The sequence below is a fragment of the Saccopteryx bilineata genome, chromosome 5 (genome assembly GCF_036850765.1).
Source record: "Saccopteryx bilineata isolate mSacBil1 chromosome 5, mSacBil1_pri_phased_curated, whole genome shotgun sequence".
NCBI classification, from domain to species: domain Eukaryota; kingdom Metazoa; phylum Chordata; class Mammalia; order Chiroptera; family Emballonuridae; genus Saccopteryx; species Saccopteryx bilineata.
Window position 1 is genome coordinate 68267337 of NC_089494.1, and position 20293 is coordinate 68287629.

Here is a 20293-nt window from a genome sequence, read left to right on the forward strand (position 1 = left end):
AAGTGAACTTCGGGTTCTGTTTAGTTGGGGAGACTGCTGAATTTGAGAACCTGACGGCGGTTCAACGACCCCTCCCCGGGGTTCCTAGGGGGCACCTTCCGGGAGTCTGACTGGGGCGAAGGCGCAGGGAAAGCACGACATTGAGGGAACGAGGGACTCGGGCCCGAAAGCAAACACAAACCAGCCTTGCTCCCCTTGGGTGGAAACTTCTGCGACCCCGTGCGGGGCGGGCGGGGCGGCGGTTCTCCCCGCGGAGGCAGACAACCGCGCGCACGAGGTTCGGGGCGCGCGGCGAGCGCGGCGGCCGCCGCCTCCTCCCCTCCCCGCCTTCGCCGGCGCTGCCTCCTCCCTCCGCCCGGCTCGGCCTCCCTCGCTCCCTCCCCTCGTTGCTGGCTCCTGCGGTGGCGGCGGCGGCGGCGGGCGGGGAGGGCGTGCGCCGGCCGAGAGGTGTAGGCGGCGAGGAAAGGGAAGTTTCAAGTGGAAGGTCGCCCGTCGACCGGCGCGTCCTCCTGCTCTCCTCCGGCAGCATCATGGCGGAGCCGAGCGGTTCGCCCGTGCACGTCCAGCAGCCCCAGCAAGCGGCCCCGGTGACAGCGGCGGCGGCGGCCCCGGCCCCGGCCCCGGCGGCCGCGACAGCATCGCCGGCCCCCGCGGCGCCCGCGGTCCCAGCCCCGGCCCCGGCCCCGGCCCCGGCCCCGGCGGCGCAGGCCGTCGGCTGGCCCATCTGCAGGGACGCGTACGAGCTGCAGGAGGTTATCGGTCAGTGTAGCGGGCGGCGGGGCCGGCCCAGGCGGGGCGCCGAGGCCGGGTGGGAGGTGCGGCCGGGGCGGGAGGGGCGCGGGATGCGGGGCTCGTCTGCACGCACGCCTGGGAGGCAGAGCGGCCGGCTTCGGGGCCTACCGGCTTCAAGTTTTTTTTTTTTTAATTTTAATTTATTTGTTCGTCTGTGAGCGCTGGTGCTGCAGAAGGCGGCGCGGCGCGGCGGATGTGACTCGCACTGCAGACAAGCCGCATGCTGCAAACTTTTATCTCCCCGATCGCCGGGGTGGAGGAGTAGGGGACCCGGCAAAGCCGCTGCATCTCCTTCCACCCGCGCGCTGGGGCCGCAGCCCGTGGCCGGTGACCACGCGGATAGGCAGCCGCGGGAGGGGTGGGGTTGCGGGGGCTCCGCCCTGAGCTTCCATCGCCCCCGCCTCGCGCCCCGGGGGACCCTCTGGGCGCAGCCGCGCCTCTGCCCTGGTCAGCAGCCTCTCGCTGAGGGTAAGGCGGCTACGTAGAAGTCGCGGAGGCCCAGGTTATTACTTGAGTCCGGGAGGATGCTGGCCTCCCTCCCTGACAGCCGCTGCTCCAAGCTCGCGGTGCAACCCGGCTCTCCGCGGCGCCCGGGTACCCGCCTCTCCGCGCCGAGGCGCGCCGCCTGCTGCCCAGCCCGGCCGCCTGGGGAAAGCAGGCGCTCTGGGCTCCCGCCCTGCAGGAGCGGATGCTTTCTTCTGGTACCAGGCCGAGTTGCAAGGGTGAAACTCGAGGCTTCCGGTGATCTACTACTCCTTGACTTCGGTGCCTTCTAGTCGGTTCACAAATATCACCTTATCTTATATTTTTAAAAACCTGGCAAAGTCGACAGGCAGAAAGCCAGAGTTACTTTTCCTTGGGCCAAGCACGTGAAGGGTCAGGAGAATTGTGTTCACTCTTCACTTTTGAACCTTCTTTATTGAATCATCCTATTTGAGAGGCTTGTTAAACCCCGTTAGGGACACCCCCGGGTAAAGTGCGCCCTCAGCTTCTAACCTTACTGGTGCTGGGATGGGATTTTGCCGTGTATCTTGATAGAGAAGTACGGTGACAAAAAAGGAATTCAGAATATTCCTCTAAAATACTGTTTTTGCTTTTCATTAAAAAAAGTTCTTCAAATCCCCACCTTTAAAAGACTTAAGACATTAGGTGTTTAAATATATAAATGTATATATGAGAAAATGATGGGCAGAACAGTAACCTAGGATTTAAAAGCTTCAAATAACCTAAAATGACATCTCTACATAAAATCCTTTGAAATCCGGACCTTCCATAACTGTTGGCCAAAGAATTTCAAGGGATGAGTCTTGGTCACTGCCTGGATTAAATAACTTCAAAAATGTCTGAAAGCTTAGAATAGTCAATGAAAATCCCTTCCTTGTACCTGGCATATAAACCCCTTCATCTTTCCAGTTTTACTGCCTGCCCTCATCCTGTTTGCCCCCTCCCATATTGTAGGTTCATGAACTGTACCTGAAATAGCTGTTAGGACACATCTGGTCTTCCATTCCTTGCTATCTTTATACATGCTCTTCTCTGTGCCCGTCTTTCTAGTGAATCTTGCTCGTGCCTTCTTCTCCCGAGGCAAAGGACTTGTGCTTCTGCCCCTCTTTTCACATACTTCATAGCATGTAACCCTCTAGTTTTCATTTGTTCTACAAAATCCGAGCCTGCTATATCCTAAGCATTGTGCTAGGTGTTCCCAGTATAGAAATGAATAAAGATGGCCCTTACCCCCCTTGGAATTCAGGTATTTATGTAAATTATTCTATAGGATGTGACCCGTGAGTACTAGGAGAGCACATAGGGAGTGGCTGCTAGGAGAAAGAAGGAAGCAGGATATTCCACAAAAGCATTGAATTTGAGCCAGATTTTAGTCTGAGTAAGAGTTGGTAAGGTGCTCAGTTATTTCTTTGGCGGCATTTCCTAACCATCTGATTCCAGGGTGGTCTGATTTAACCCTGGGTCTGCAACTTGTAGGGAAAGTCCATAGAAGTTGAATGATGGTATCTATCCCATAGTTTTCCATAGGGTTAGGACCAGAATTTCCTTACGTATTTATTTATTTATTTAATTCAGTGAGAGGAGGGGAGGCAGAGACACCTTCACAGGCGCCGGGGCCAGGATCCACCCAGCAAGCCCACAGGGGGGCGATGCTCTGCCCATCTGGGGCATTGCTCCATTGCTCAGCAACCCCGTTCTTAGTACCTGAGGCTGAGGTCATGGAGCCATGGCTGGGGGTTAGAGAGAAATGAGAGGGGAAGGGGTGAAGAAGCAGATGGGTGCTTCCCCTGTATGCCCTGACTGGGAATTGAACCTGGGACATTAACACGCCAGGCGGATCCTCTACCACTGAGCCAACTGGCCAGGGCCAGAATTTACTTATAATCAACTTATATGTTTATTTTGATAATTATTAAGGTTAAAATGCAAGCTTTGTCTTTTGAAAACAAGACTTTTTTAGTTAACCAGTTTTGTGAACTAAAGAATAAAATATTAGTTTAAGTGATGGTATTAATTGCAAGCCTTTTTTCAGCTTGCAGTAACAACATTGTTAATTATGGCTGATCAATTTAATACAAATGAGAAGAAATTTAGCTGATGAATTTGAGAACAGAAACACCTGCTCATTACTTCTATTCTGATTTTTTTTTTCATGTTCACACTGTGGGAATAGCTTCTCTATGCTTCAAATTTATCTCATATTTTCTCAACTAAAGGAGGTGCCCTGTGTGGAGGACATTATGTTGAAAAATCAAATTGCTGGAAAAGGATTTTGCAAGGGCTTAGTGTTTATAGGGAATTACAAACCCATTTCTATTTAGTGTGTAATGCTATTTGAGTAATTAAGAGTGAACTGTAGTTAAGCAGTTTTGCTTAAACATTACACACAGAAGTTAGTAGTTTAAACACTGAACCAGTTTGGACATGAATGTGGGTGGACAGTGTTTGCCTCTCCCAGCCATACAGCAGGTGACATCTGATAGGGCTCCAGCAGTGTGAACTGTGACCAGCAGGAGGCTCAGATGTGCTCCAGCAGATGGCCAAGGTGTTTGAACTTTCCAGTGTGGCAGGGAGCACTTTTTCTTCATTTCCTTGTGGATAGAGGTTGGGGCCTCAAGATTAGGAGAGAATAAATAAGTTTGCTGAAATCCAAACAAAGCAGGTTCAATTGTCTGACTTCTGCTTTAGAAAAATAAACACAGGCTTTTGCAAGACTAAAAATAAAGTTTTCTCTTTGTTGTACTATTCTTGTGTTGTAAAAGATCAATGAAGAATTTGTAATGCTCTGAGGGGTAATCTGGTTCAGAAAGTTTTACATAACCTAGAAATGATGTAAAATCTGTATGTGTATATGGGAGCTTTATATTTAAAGAGGGCTGAGCAATGTGAAATTACTACATTTTTTAAAGCTATTGGTATTCTTGTCCCTGTAGTTTTCAAATAGTTATGTCTTCTATACAAGTAACTGCTATTTGGAGGCTTTCTAACCTATTTATACTCTTCGGGCTCATTGATCTTTGTTTCTCACTTCTCCCTCCATCTCACCCTCAAATTCCTTCTTTAGAAGTGTAAGAGACACTCAAAGATATGCCAACTGAAAAAATAGTTTAGTTATTGGTGATGTTACTACTATCATCTTGATTCGCTAAACAAAGAAAGAGTCATGAAAATGTTGACTTGGGCATCCCTAACAGAACCAAACAACCTCAAAGAACCTTTCTGTCAAAGAATGGTAGTCTTTGCATATTAGTTTCTGTGTTGGAATCAGACAGTTCTAGCAAGGGCTATTATCTTTACTGATTTTCCTCAGAGACACCATAAATAGACTTGTGTCCATAGCATGTTTAATTTTCTTAGATTTTTTTGCAGTGTGAACCTTTCAGTCGTTTTGCACTTGATTTCTCAGTGTTGTTTCACTTTTGCTGTGGGTGGTCATTTAGAATGTTCTAGAAGTAACACCTGAATTTTCAGTCCTAGTGAACAAAAATAATTTAGTCCTCTGTCGACTTTGTTCAGTTCTCTCCTCTGAGACTTTGTTTAACCATCAGATGCATTTTCTGTGGCCCAGGTAATAGGGACATGGTCAGGTCTTCAAGGAACAACCACCTTTCTTTTCAGAAAGACCCACAGCAGCCCCGAGTGCTCTCGCTCTCTCTGCTCTCGGAGTTTCTGCGGAGTTCTGTGGGGCAGGGATTAGAGCTGGTTTTATACATGTCCTGGAGGGAGCTGGGGACAGCAGGAGCCACTCCGGGTCACAGTTGTTTTTGAAGGGCCGAGAGTGCCGGAGCACTGTGTGTATTCTGGTCTCCCAGGCCTTCACACCCGGCTTGCTTTGCTGCTGCCCCTCGTTTGTTAGTTTGGCATTTTGATTTTGTTTTTAACTAAAAGAGGCCTGAGATGCTTAGCCCAAGACAGGGCTTTTGATTTTCATATTATTTCTTTTTTTTTTTTTTGTAAAGAGAAAAATGTATCTAGAAATACCCTTTTTGTATTTTTTTAAGTCATTACGGTAAAATATACAGATATACACAGGATTTACCATTTTGACCATTTTCTAAGTGTGAAATTCAGTGGTGTTAATTATGTTCACAACAGAAATGCTCCTTTAAGTGTATGCTGTTCAAATTACCATGTGGGAAAATCTCAAAGTAAAAAAAAAAAACTTATGGTAGAATTATGCGATCCTTGCTTTATTTATGCATTTATTTGATTTGTGGCCGATAACATGAAATTTCCCTGACTCTTACTGTCTTTTGTAGACTACATGTTTGATGGTATTTAAGAGTAAATTAAAGCATTGTGGGCCGTGGAGTCAGACGGCCTGGTCTATTTCATATCTTGGCAATGGCAGTCACTGGCCTTGCGACCTTGAGCAAATTACTTAGATGTGTCTGCATTCAGATTCCTCATTTGTAACATTAAGGTGATAAAAATAGGGTTGTGAGGATTGAGAGAATGTAAAGCACTTAGAACAGTGTCTGACATAGTGCGTGCTCGCAATTAGTCTTAGCCATAACTGCTGTAAACCACATTTGCTAATCAGATTCAGGTTATCAGGAGGGAACACGGTCTGTCTCTGGCAAGATTCTGGAGTGGCTTGATGAGTTTCCTCTGCTTGGTTTTTTACCAGGGAGGAGGCAGGAGGGAGAGGGTGCCCTGTAGTCTCCTCCTTCCATTCGGTGGCTAGAAGGTGGCTTTCGGGAGGAGTCAGAGGCCCATGTGGGTCCGGCTTTCCCGTGCCCCTCTGCTCCTCTGCTGTGGGAGGAAGCTGGAGAGGCCTGTGGAGCTCCTGGCGATTTGGACAGCTCAGGGGTTTAGGTGCCAAATGGCCCTCTGACAAGTGGTGAGAGCATCCTGCGGGAAGGTTGCTGGGAGGAACAGCCCATTATGAAAGGGCTCTGGGAACAACCTGCTAAGACTGCACTTTTCTTCCACCTCTGAGTTTGCCCTGCGGAGGCTGCCATGCTGGCAGGAAATGCTGCTGACTAAAAGAAATGTTCATTGTCCCAGTGAGTGAAAGGACAGGGGCACTTGTTTTTAGATAAAGTCATCACTGTTGCTCCACTATCTCCTTCCCTCTCTGCTTTTTCCTCAGCCTGTAAATATTCTCAAGTCTCTCTCTCTTCATACTGAACAACAACAAAGAAGAACAGAATGGGACACTCTTACTCCTTCCTCCTCAAGCTACTACCTTACTTCTTTCTTTCCTCACCTAAGCCATTTCTTGGGAGAACCTCCCATTAACCTGTCAGCCCTCTGCAGCCTGGCTTCTGCCCTTCTGCTGTGAAACCACAGTTACCATCACCCTTGTGTGGCCAGAGCCATGGATACGCGCTCCTTCTCCCTTTTCCTCTTTCCGGGCTTCGACACCCTCTGTCCCTTCTCCGCCCCCTTTCCTGCCTGACCCTGCCATGATCCGCTTCTCTGTCTTGAGGCTTCACCCACCACCTGCAATGCCGAGGGTCTCCCTGATCTTTGGATTGGTGCGTGGGCTTCTTTTTGTATGTCTTTGTTCAGATATTCCACAGAATTTCATACTCAAAATTAAATTCATTGTCTCTGCACTTCTGTTTCAGTCTGAATTCTTCTCTTTCAGCATACTCCATCTTCCTTAAGAACCTGGGGTAGGAAACAGAAACAGCTGGTTATCCTCCACTTTCCCTGTCTTCTCCCATCTCCCACATCTAATTGGTCACCATTCCTAAATATTCTGTGTACTTGCTGTGTGCTTTGATCTGTCTCCAACTCTTCCCTTTGGCCATCACTGGTTTAGTTCAGTTCAGGCTCTTATCAGTTCTAATCTGGATTATTATAATAACTTCCTGACCAGGTTCTTGTCTCCATTCTTGCTTCCAGCTCTAGTATGTATGGCTACCAAAGTGAGGATGCTATACAAAAATTTATCAGTTACTCCCAGACTTAAACACCTTGACTGGCTTTCCCATCATTTTAAAGATTAACTCTGAGCACAGTGTTTAGGGCCTTTTGGGAATTTGTTGCCTGCCTTTCCAGCCATACATTACCATTTCCATTCTCAGACTCCCAGCCAGTGGGAACCTTTTGCAGTTGCTGAAATGCTTCGTGCTTGCCCAGCCTCTGCTAGGAAAGTTTTCCCCTGCTTGACAACCCGTTTCACCACCCTTCCTTTCATTTTCATCTTTTTAACACAGAGCTTGTCTTACCTTTATTGAAGTAGCCTATGCTTGTGGGAAAGTGTACACCTCATAAATGTATAACTTGATGCATATTTATAAATTGAACACACCCTGTTCTGGGCTCCCTTTTAAGACGTGGAGTAAATGATTCCTCTTCACAGAAACTGTCTCTGCCCCTCGCCTCCTTCCTCTGCTCCATTCTGTTGAGTATTTCACCCTCTGGCAAACCTCACACTGTATGAAAATTGTTTGCCTCCTTCCCCATCCTGGTGCTAGATGTTAATTCCTCCTCGAGTACAGCATGTCCTGTCTCCATACTCCACACCCCGTATTAAGTATAGAATTTGATAAGTGTTTTCTGGATGAAAATCTGAAGTCTGGAGACAAATACTCCCTTCCTCCTTGTGGAATAGAAACATTTGCCTTACTTCTAAAAATTTATCTCTTTGGTTTCTGAAGATTTGATCTCGTCTGTGGCTAAAGATGATGCTTATTTTGTTGCATTTGGGCCTGTCAGCTTAAAGGGCTCTGAAGAAATTAGCTCATTAATCCTTCCAGATCAAGCATAAGCTCTTTGAGTGCTTCTACCTGCCTGTGTTGGCAGGTACGCAGGCAGGCCATGGCCTGGCTTCCCTGAGGCCGTCTGACTGCGCGGTGGCCTCTCAGGACTAAAGGGCCAGAGCTCTTGCCACAGTTGTGGCGTCCTGCTTGAGCACAGCGCAGGATAGGGAAGTCCCAACACCACTTTCTTCTCCACAGCTTCCCTTTCTTGAGGGCACCCCTGAACTCTCTCTGGGTTATGTCTTTCTGTATAATCCAACCTCGGAGCACTCTGTGGGGGCTCATGCGGTGTAGAGTCAGGACAGCTGGAGAGATCCGGGATACGGGTGACACCCAGGAGCAGACTGTCAGGACAGGTGGTTTTCAAAGGTTGTTATGGTGACTGTAGTTGTGTTTTTGTAAGTGACAAGGGACTGAGGGTGATAGGATTGGTGAGGGACATGCTAACACTATAGAATTGGGCCACTCCTTTTAAGTGAAAACCAATCTAATAGGTGTTATAATTCCTTTTTATTTTTTGGGAACTTCTTTTTTTTCTATTTACATAGAATTCTCCATGTAACCACATGAGATTTTACATGACCTTCTCCCCCACCTCAGGACATTTTTTTTTTAGTTATACCAAAACAACTCCCCAGATGGTTGAAGTGATATGAGTGTTTCAAGTATTTCTTTTTCCTAATCTGCTATCCATCCTTCAAGTTTTTGCTACTTAAGAAGAATTCAGTATATTAATTAAAAAGTCATTTCAGATCTGGCTTAACGGGGAAGCAGAGGAGAAATAGCAGCCCTTAGAGAATGGATTGGCAGTGCTTTAGCTCTGAAATTGATTTAGATAAACACTTTGGAATCTGATGTGAGTAAATGCTGATGTATTTCAAGTTTCTTCTTACTTGCCAAATAGTTATTTGAAAATAAAGTCTGGCTTTGCTTTAAAAACTTCTTGGGTATTGAGGAATTAGATGAATTGACCTTTTCTTTTTTTGAGTTGATTGATTTGAGAGAGAGAGAGAGAGGAAGAGGAAGGGGGAGAGAGAGGTCTACATGTCCTGTTCCACTTAGTTGTATTGATACATTCATTGGTTGCTTCCCTTATATGCCTTGACCGGAGATTGAACCTGTAGCCTTGGTATTTGGGACAATACTCTAACTGAACTAACTTTGGCCAGGGCTAAATTGACGTTTTAAGATGATTGTGTATTTTGACATATCAGAAAACATCATTTTAAGATAGTTTTATTTTCAAACTTCTTCCAAGTAAGTGGCATTTATTATAACTCTCAGAGGCCTAGTACTGGGGATACTCATTCAGTTCTTCCCTTAAGTGAAAACATACATTTTGGTGACATTTATAGAATTTATGTTTCCCAGCCTTTAAGCAGTACTAGAGCTGTTTTACTGGAAGAATTGGTATGGTAAGTAGAGTTTGATGGCCTTCTGTCATATGAATGATTGATCCTCATTTGGGGAGTATTTGAAGTTAGTGGCCTGTGACAATACTGAAACTTCTCACAATCACTCTATTGATGGTTGTGGTCTTATAAGAATTTGTGATCTTGTTTTGAATTGGTAGCATTAGTTTGTGCCAGGGTTTGTAACAGGGGTATTTCATTTGTTCCTGCCCTGTTTAGTTTGGGAATTGAAAAAGGATTGTATTCTCTGGATTGGTGCCTATTGGCCTATCCTGTGTTGCTTACATTTTAATTTGAATTATCTGGTCTGTCCATTCCTCTTTCCTCCCTCTGTCCTCCCTCCTTTCTTCCTTTTTAATTGGCAATATCACCATCCCCTTTGCTTAATGGTGGGGCAACTCAAGGAAGCAGGGGAAGAGAGTGCTCAGGGGAAGGAATGATAGGTCCGTGCTGGCTTTTCCAAGCGAGGAATGATGGAAGAACATAGAGGGGATAATAAAATTTAATTTTGGAATAAACCAAAGAGAAAATCCCTTCATGCTCCTTTGTTTTACAGCTAAAGACCCTAACAGCCTAATTTGAAATGATTTTTGTAAGGACTTCTGTGATCCAGAAGTCCTTACACCCTCAGGCCCCATGACTCCTAATTAGTTCACTATTTTCTTCTGTTTACATCACACTGCTTCCTCATTGGTGAGAAGGAAGAAGTTAGAAAAAGTATCAACACAGTGAATTTTATAACTACCATTTTAATAAAGTGAAATATATCTCTACCTGGGAATATATTTACTATGTAGATATAGTAAAAGTTTTATTTATTCATTTAGAGATGTTAAAATGATCTTTATATATATTTCTTCACCACGGCATGTTTATTTAACATGTAAACCAGGCGATATATAGACATAAAATAGCTTCACTCCACCATCAGCATTTTGCCTGGTCTGTTACGATACTGTATTTTGAGCCTTTGGTTGTAACCTGTCAGTGAGGAGAGGTGTGTGCGTGGTGGAAAGTAGAAGGCAGAGGGGCAGCAAGCTGAGGGAGGGTGAAGTAGATGAACTGAGTTCTGCACGAGAGCTAGGTAGGTCCCATCTGCCAGGCCGATAACTTTAAAACACACTGGCAACAGCATTCCTGTCAGTCTAGGTCCAAGCTGTCCTCTATGGTAGCCGCTAGCCACCTGTGGCTATTTAAATTGAAATTAATTAAAATTAAATAAATTTGGGGCAGGGAGAAGGATGAATAGGCAGAGTGATTAAGGCAGTGAAACAACTCTGTGTGATACTATAATGTGTCGTTATACATTGTCCAAACCCACAGAATGTACATCACCAAGAGTGAACCCTAATGTGAACTGTGGGCTCTGGGTCATAGTGGTGTGTCAGTGTAGGATCATCAGTTGTGGCAAATGTGTCACTCTGTGTGTAGGGGAGGGGATGTATAGGAAATCTCTGCTTTCCTCTCAATTTGGCTGTGAACCTAAAACTGCTTTAAGACAATAAACCGTTTTAAAATAGTTAAAATAAAATATAGTTCCTCCATTGCACTAGCTGCATTTCAAGTGCTCAGTAACCAGTTGTGGCTGATGCAGGAACTGTGTTTTTTTTTTTAGTTAATTTTAAGTCTAATTCTCATTCAATAAAGTACTTTATTGAGTAGTGCAGATACAGACTATTTGTATCACCACAAAAAGTTTTGTTAGTGCTGGACGGTCATTTCTCAGAAATGTGAAAACTGACTAAATATTACTGTGATGGCCGTAAATGGCAGGAGGCCCCCTCCTGGTAACATGGTGAAGCAGTACCACTGACTTAGAAGTTCAGAAAGGCAATGCTAACCTGGCTAAAAAATAATCTTTCATTTTTACTCTGTGTTCTCTTTGAATGCTGATTTGTATTTTTAGAAGAACATTCATTCTTTTTTGTGTGTGGTGAAATAGATCCCTCCATTATAGGAAGATAGCTTTGAGGCATGGGTTTTTATCTTACCCACTTAAACTCACTCTGGGATGTTCTTGTGATTATTGTAAACAAAAGAGAATCCTTGCAAATGAAATTCAGTATTTTCATAATGATTTTCAAAATGTCACATTTTCCCCCCTTTTTAAAAAAGTTTTTCATTGATTTGAGAGAGAGGAAGGGGGGAGAGAAAGAAAGAGAAAGGGGGGGGAAGAGAGAGAGAGAGAGAGAGAGAAAGAAAGAAGCAATTAACTTATTGTTCCACTTAGATGTTCCATTTTCAGTTGTGCATTCATGATTGCTTCTAGTACCTGCCCTGACTGGGATTTGAACCCATGACCTCGGTGTGCCCAGACAATGCTTTATTTACTGAGCCACCCAGCCAGGGCCGAAGTGTTACATTTCCTTGAAAAATCACTTCAGAGTCTTGGGTTGGATGTGGTGAATGTGGTAGCCAGAATCACTTCAGTGTATCTTCTTTTATGCTGTGGAAAGGGAACTGACTAGGTCTTTTTTTTTAAATAAAGTTCCAAAAAATTGTGAAATTAATTCTACTCAGAAAAAGTAATACCTCTGTCAATTTGAGTCACTTAAACCATATGTTTTGAATTATGGTCCCTTCTTTTACTTTGGGTTTAAAACATTTCAGTATTTGAGTACTTATAGGATTCATGGTTTAGCCTAAATTACATATAACAAATAAAACATCCAGTATTCTCAGTACGTTAATAGAAATTCAAATTCAATAACCACTGTTTGGGTGGGACACATGCTATGTTAGGGAAGGGAATTTGTGACTGAGGGGTGAAAAAAAATCTGTGTGGGGAGATGAACTAGATTTCAGTTTGGGCAGTTTGGGAACAGTCTCTACTTTTTCTCATTTAGTGTCCCTTGGGTGACTGGGGCTGTAAAATATAATGTTTTACTATGTAATCCTTATTATTTTTCCACATAGAAGCCCTTTCAAGTTTCTGGAGCCCTAAATCCAGTGCCTGCCCTTCAACAAGGGTTGTTGTGGAAACATTTTCAACACGGCACCTTTCCTGGGCATGTGGGTGGCCGAGCTCGGGCTAGGAGAAGTGTTTCTGTGTAGTTTCAGATTGTGATCATTAGGACAAACTTAGTATTTTTGGCATAAGGAAAGATCCGAGCTAGATTGTTTATCTTCACTTACGTAAATATTCATCAGTTGTTTAAAAAGTGACAGTCTCTAGGGCTAAGAGATAATGAGCCTCCCAGTTCATCGGTAACCATCTTTCTGTTTCTGTGGAAACAGCAAGACTTTTTAAGGGCTATGATTTTGTGTCCTGCTCTTTAACACTCATAAGAAATAGACAGTGGAGGCCTGGCCGGTTGGCTCATTGGTAGAGTATTGGCCCAGCGTGTGGATGTCCTGGGTTCAGTGGTGGGATTCAAATAATTTAACAACTGGTTCTCTGCACTAATGACCGTTTTAAGTATAAAAAACCCCCGATATACCGAAAGGTAGTTTATTATTTTATGCATTTAATACTTAAATAAGAACAATAAAAGAGGTACACAAAACTAGATTATGTTATGAGTTTTAAAATATTAATGGAAAAATATTAATACCTGAAAAAAACAATAAAACTGTTATTTAAAATGTTTCCATATTGTTCCTTGATTGGCATCCTCACTTGCAATTGTCTTCGCTTTTATCTGAGTATCATTGGCTCTGTGATTTATCCTTAACCATCTTTTCACTGTAGGAGTAGGATTCTATTCTTTTACCTGTGGATGGAGTGAACATTACTACGGGTGCTTAGAATACGCTGTTGCACAGATGAGCATTAAAAAAGAGTAAGGAGCCTGACCAGGCGGTGGCGCAGTGGACAGAGCATGGACTGGGATGCAGAGAATCCAGGTTCGAGACCCCGAGGTTGCCAGCTTGAGCGCGGGTTCATCTGGTTTGAACAAGGCTCACCAGCTTGAGCCCAGGGTCACTGGCTTGAGCAAGTGGTCACTAGTTCTGCTAGAGCCTCCTAGTCGAGGCACATGTGAGAAAGCAATCAATGAACAACTAAGGAACCACAACAAAGAATTGATGTTTCTCATCTCTCTCCCTTCCTGTCTGTCTGTCTGTCTGTCTGTCCCTATTTGCCCCTCTCTCTGACTCTCCCTGTCTCTGCTACAAAAAAAAAGAGTAAGGAATGTAAATTTGTGATTTCCACCTTAGAGAGAACCCTGATTGCAAGTGTCGTTTTATTTATTTATTTTTATTTTATTTTATTTTATTTTTTGTATTTTTATGAAACTGGAAATGGGGAGAGACAGTCAGACAGACTCCCGCATGCGCCCGACCGGGATCCACCCGGCACGCCCACCAGGGGCGACACTCTGCCCACCAGGGGGCATCGCTCTGCCCCTCCGGGGCGTCGCTCTGCCGCGACCAGAGCCACTCTAGCGCCTGGGGCAGAGGCCAAGGAGCCATCCCCAGCGCCCGGGCCATCTTTGCTCCAATGGAGCCTTGGCTGCAGGAGGGGAAGAGAGAGACAGAGAGGAAGGGGGGGGGGGTGGAGAAGCAAATGGGCGCTTCTTCTATGTGCCCTGGCCGGGAATCGAACCCGGGTCCCCCGCAAAACAGGCCGACGCTCTACCGCTGAGCCAACCGGCCAGGGCTTTTTTTTAATTTTTAATAAATATATATATTTCATTTTTCCGAAGCTGGAAACAGGGAGGCAGTCAGACAGACTCCTGCATGCGCCCGACCGGGATCCACCCGGCATGCCCACGGGGGGCTATGCTCTGCCCCTCTGGGGCGTCGCTCTGTTGCATCCAGAGCCATTCTAGCGCCTGAGGCAGAGGCCACAGAGCCATCCTCAGCGCCTGGGCCAACTCTGCTCCAATGGAGCCTTGGCTGTGGGAGGGGAAGAGAGAGACAGAGAGGAAGGAGAGGGGGAGAGGTACGATTCCTGTGTGCCGTGACCAGGAATCGAACCCAGGACTCCTGCACGCCAGGCCGACACTCTACCGCTGAGCCAACGGGACAGGGCCAATAAATAAATTTTTATTAATTTTAATGGGGTGACATCAATAAATCAGGGTACATATATTCAAAGAAAACATGTCCAGGTTATCTTGTCATTAAATTATGTTGCATAGCCATCACCCAAAGTCAGATTGTCCTCTGTCACCTTCTATCTAGTTTTCTTTGTGCCCCTCTCCCTCCTTCTCTCCTCCTGCCCCCCGTAACCACCACACTCTTGTCCATGTCTCTTAGTCTTGTTTTTATGTCTCACCAATGTATGGAATCCTGCAGTTCTTGTTTTTTTCTGATTTCCTTATTTCACTCCGTATAATGTTATCAAGATCCCACCATTTTGTTGTAAGTGATCCGATGTCATCATTTCTTATGGCTGAATAGTATACCATGGTGTATATGTGCCACATCTTCTTTATCCAGTCTTCTGTTTTTTTTTTTACAGTGATTAAAGCCTTTACGCAAAAAATTGGCCAATACAGCAAGAATTCATAAAAGAGTAGTGTCTTTAACAAGTTCACCAAGTCCAAGTTGGCCCCAACACCATGCCAAGTCCCTGATAAATGCAACCCAACCCCAGTTCAGTCTGTTAGGAGCTGTCACAAGGAGCAGGAGTCCAGGAAAGTCCACATCCAGGAAAAGTCCACATGGCACTAGAATTGTTGTCACCATTCTATACTTTGGAGCTCACGTCCAAGTCCCAATGACTGCTGCTTCTAGCTGGTAATGATTCAGGTAGACTGGAAAAGCCATCTGCAGCATGTGTGGAGATGGAGCTTCTGTTCTCCTCTGCCTGGAGAGTTGAGACCAGGTTGCTTTTCCCTGGAGCTCTGTGACTGTGGCATGGTAAAGAGAACCTTGGGATACACTAAGCCGGGTGGCAAAAATAGATTCATAATAGAAGTTGGCAAAAGGGGGAAAGAGAGCTCTAAATTAGGAGTAGGTCCCAGCCTGAAATATGAGTGGGGCATTGAGGTAGGAGGAATAAAGGAAACACTATATATTAAACAAAGCAGCAGAAAATAGGACTATCAACACTCACAACAGAGATCTTTGAGGGAAGAATAAAAAACCTGACTATTCAGGCAAGACATAGTTAAGTGGCCCTTGTGCAAGTCATTTTAACAACTGGTTTGCCGAACTCAACAAAAAATTAGATATCAGTTCTACTGAACTGGTGCAAACTGGCTGAATCCTACCACTGCCTGGGTTCGATTCCTGGTTAGGGCACACAGGAAAAGTGATCATCTGCTTCTTTACGCCTCCTCTTCCCCCTTCTTTCTCTTTCTCTTCCTCTCCTGTAGCTGTGGCTCAATTGTATCAACTGCATTGGCGCCAGGCACTGAGGATAGCTCTGTGGAGCCTCTGCCTCAGGTGCTACAAGTAGCTTGGTTGTGAGTGTGGCCTCAGATAGGCAGAGCATTGGCCCCAGAGGGAGGTTGCCGGGTGAATCCTGGTCAGGGAGCATGCGGAAGTCTGTCTGTCTCTCCTCTGATCACTTGGAAAACAAGAAAAAAAAAAAGAAATAGACAATAGAGGCAGATTTAAAGCTTATATATTTACTTAAATAGCCTTAAAGGTAAAGGGGGATGGGATAGCTGATGTGCAGTTGCTGCAACAGGTGCAAGTTACGGTCAGGCGCTTGTTCTGCTGTGCTCACAGATGATAGCCCCTTTAGTTTCCCATAGTAAGAGTGAATTGTCTCAGTTTGTGTTGTTGTTTAAAAATTAAATATTCCTATGTCTCTTGAAACTCTTTAGAAGCAAGAGAGTGAAAAAAATATGAAATGTTAACTATATGAGGGATAACTGACTTTGAAATTGATCACATTAGAATTTATTCTGTATAAAGAAGTATTGTTTCCTTCAAGGGTGCATGGTGAGAGAGTGTCCACTTATACTTTATAGCTACATTTAGAATTTTAAAAATTACCCATTTTTTATCAGCCCTCCTATGAATAAATGAGACTAATTTCCTAATGAGACATTCATTTGCTCTTAAGATATTTCCAGAACTGTTTTAAGCAGTTGTGGCTGTATGGGAGTAATTACTTATATTATTAGTTGTTTAAAGTCAGTTTTGTTTACAATTATTTTTAATATATTCTGCATCACTACTTCATGGAAGTAATGAGATCATCCAAGACACTGGTTTGAGATGATGATGAACTATTTTTCTAGAGGTAGAGATAGCGAGAGCCGACGGTGGACTGCGAGGATGGGGGCTAGAGCGGGGGGGGGGGGGGGATTCCAAGGTCAGGTCTGTAGAGCCAGAGACAAGTCAGGAGCGCTGAGCAGCGGAGGCTAGCCGAAGCTTCAGAAGACCTCAGACCTGAGCAGGAGCGAGTAAGAGAGACAGAACTCAGGAGCATAACCAAGTTGTAAATTTTCTGGGGTTCAGCAAGGGGTCAAGGCAAGTAGGGACAATGTAATTTTTTTTCAGAAAGTTTTAGTGGCAGCATTTTGTTGAGGAGGACACCTCACTTGAAGCTTTGCCTCCAGGCAAGGGTGCCTCTGACATGCTGAAAGCCTAAGTTCTCTGAGTGGGGATTCTGACAGTCTCTGTATCAACTATGCATAGCTGTGTAACAAACAACCCCAAAATTTAGTGGCTTAAAATAATGACCATTTTATTTGCTTACTATTTTGTGGGTTGGCACTTTGGGCTTGGCTGGGCTAGGCAGTTCCTCTGCTCCCATGTAGGGCCAGTCCATGGCCAGCTGGGCTGGGGCAACCTGTTTTAAGATGGTCTTACTTGTGTGAGTGGTGGTTGATTCTGGCTGTTGGCGGGCCCTCCCTGTCTGCTGGTTCCTCATTGTCTTTTTTGCTTGTCCTTTATTCCTTGTCTATAGCAGTGTTCCAAGACAGCTGGAGTTAAGCTGCAAGGACTCTTGAGGCCGAGGCTTGGTTAGTCACACAGTGCCACTCGGCCTCGTTCAGTTGGTTAGAGCACATCACAAGGCCAGCTCAGATTCAAGGGAAGTTGACTTCCCCACTTGTTGGGAGGCGTGGTAGAATCACATGGCTAAGGGACAGGTTTACAGGGATGGGAGGAATTCTTACAGCCATCGTTGCAAACTCTCGATCACAGCCGCAATATTTCGCTCAAGGAGGGTGAATATGCAGCGTTTGTCATTCACTGAACTTCTGTCTTTAACTTCTGATGGGGGAGCTAAACACCAGTGATATTTACCCTGGTGGTTGTCATGTGGTTGACTATAGGTTTTGTAAACTAATTTGTTGTGTGAATTATCCATCAGAGTGATTTTTGCTCGAAATGTGACTTTAGAAATGTATAACTTGCTAAAAATTTAAAGATGTTAATTCCAGTGTGGCATTTGAAGGGTGAAGGGGTGTGTGTGTGTGTGTGTGTGTGTGTGTGTATGTTGCTGATCCTTTTTAGCTTTGAGGTGTTTTATTCCAGACTGACCTCCTTAAACCTCAGCACCGCGTTAAAAGTGTAGATTGTTTGCATGCGTTTGTAATATTCCTCCTGCTGTGTAGCAGTCAGCAAAGTAGTCCTATCACAGCCCTAAAAATAATATGTCAGTTTAAGGCAGGGGTCCCCAAACTACGGCCCGCGGGCCACATGCGGCCCCCTGAGGCCATTTATCCGGCCCTCGCAGCACTTCCGGAAGGGGCACCTCTTTCATTGGTGGTCAGTGAGAGGAGCATAGTTCCCATTGAAATACTGGTCAGTTTGTTGATTTAAATTTACTTGTTCTTTATTTTAAATATTGTATTTGTTCCCGTTTTGTTTTTTACTTTAAAATAAGATATGTGCAGTGTGCATAGGGATTTGTTCATAGTTTTTTTTTTATAGTCCGGCCCTCCAGCGGTCATAGGGACAGTGAACTGGCCCCCTGTGTAAAAAGTTTGGGGACCCCTGGTTTAAGGGCAGATTGGTGCAAAGACAGTTATGAATGTTTCTTTACTTTGAAGTCAGTCCAGCAATATTTTACTGCTAGTTATATTGTCCTTAAAAAAAAAAAAAAGAATTGCCAGCCTATTAGAATAAAATGATGAGAAGCCTAGTAGTAGTTATTGACAAAATTTCCCCATATTTCTATAGTCAGTCATACACTAGTGGTGGAAAGCATAGATGGGGCAGAGCTGTGCAAGTTAAATTGCAAAGTTTCTGGTAAAAGGCCTTATAAAGTGTATGCTTTTAGATGTGGGAATAAGATTGAATGATTGAATATGTTCTTTATAGATTTAGAGATTTAAAAGCTAAGTGACTTGCCTTTTATTTCAAAAGGGAGGAAGATCCGTACATGGATTAGAATTGAGGAGTGCCCTTTCTGTGGTTGGCCAACGCCTCTTTCTCCCGTAAAGTATAATGAGAAAAGGAAGTTACCTAGACCTCTGAGTTATATACATAAGTCCAAGCTGATTTTATCTTAAACTTCCCAAATATTACACAAGTAATTTAAATGATCATTATAGAAAATGTGTATAATACAGAGGAGTAAAGAGAAATGTCATTAGCTACCTCATCACCCAGGGCGAGATACTGTTTGAATTTTGGTGTTAGAATGTAATTTTAAATGGGATAGGACTTTTTTCATAAGAAAAAGTAAATTGATATTTTTGGAAATTGATACTTTTTAGCATTTCCAGAACTTTCACATTTATTTTATTTAAAGTAAGAAAAATATAGCAGTCTTAGATTAATACCTGCTTAGCAAAGTGATTTGTTTCTTGTGAATTTGGTGTACACTGAGAGTCAAGAATACTTTATGATTACTGGACAGAGTATATATGTGTATTTTTCTTATACTCAAAAGTTTGCAGAATCCCAGAATACATTTACTAATGAAGCCTAACACCTCTATTACAATTTAGTATTTCTTAGAGTGTCTGTTATACTTCGCCTTTTGTGCCCTGGGTACCATGGGTCACCTTATTATGGTATTTGGCACTTTACTCAGTAGAAGTTATGAGACAGGGAAGTTAAGAGTAAGTAACTCTCTTACTGTGGATACATTTGAGTTTAGTAATGACTTCTAGATTTCACACTGACCTTTCATATCAAACACAGAGCTGGCAGTGTGAGAATTTTCTAGGTTGGTTAAATGTGATCTCTTTTTTGTAGAACTAGCTATTGATTTCATGTGAATGTGGGAGAAATGAATCCCTATGAACTTAATTTGATGATTTGAATGTTGAAATTTTTGTTTTCTAAATTTCATAGTATTTTAAACAACATTGTTGTTGGCATGACTAGTCTTTATTTTATTAAAAAGTTTTTATTTTTATTCACTGAGGAGAGGAGAGGAGGCAGAGAGACAGACTCCCGCATGCGCCTTGACCAGGATCCACCTGGCAAAGCCCACTAGGGAGTGATGCTCTGCCCATCTGGGGTGTTGCTCCATTGCTCAGAGATTGAGCCCTTCTTAGTGCCTGAGGTGGAGGCCATGGAGCCATTCTTAGTGCCTGGGGCCAACTTGCTCCAATCTATCCATGGCTGTGTGTGTGTGTGTGGGGGGGGGAAGAAGCGAGAGGGAGAGGTAGAGAAGCAGATGGGCGGTTCTCCTGTGTGCCCTGACCAGGAATCGAACTTGAGACATTCAAACGCCAGACCAGTGTTCTACTGCTGAGCCAACTGGCCAGGGCTAATACATCTTTATTTTTTTAAGATATTTTTACTTACTGATTTTTCGAGAAAAAAGAGAGGCGAGAAGTGGGAAGCATCAACTTGTGGTACTTGCTTTCTGTATATGCCTTGACTGGGCAGCCTAGATCTTTGAACCTTCAGCATTCTGGGTCGATGTTTGATCCACTGCACCACCACAGGTCATTAAAAAGTTTTTAAACTACAGAAAAAGCAACCCTCAATTTTTTATTTTCCAGAGATTTCCCCTTTGTGGTCATTTTGGTGTGTATCCTAGACATCCTTCTGTGTATA

The 20293-nt window shown here is 44.1% G+C and overlaps 1 protein-coding gene and 1 non-coding gene across 2 annotated transcripts in view; one reads left to right on the forward strand and one right to left on the reverse strand.

Annotated features, from left to right (window-relative positions):
• The first annotated feature begins 388 nt into the window (after positions 1-388).
• STK39 (serine/threonine kinase 39) overlaps positions 389-20293 on the forward strand; it is a 335094-nt gene continuing 315189 nt past the window's right edge. The window contains exon 1 of the mRNA XM_066279983.1: positions 389-759. Within this exon, the coding sequence (XP_066136080.1) occupies positions 531-759 (229 nt within the window). The 5' untranslated portion in view covers positions 389-530. The remainder of the gene's footprint in view (positions 760-20293) is intronic.
• Positions 13950-14025, reverse strand: TRNAN-GUU (transfer RNA asparagine (anticodon GUU)). The gene has a single exon. It is a non-coding gene; the product is annotated as a tRNA-Asn (tRNA).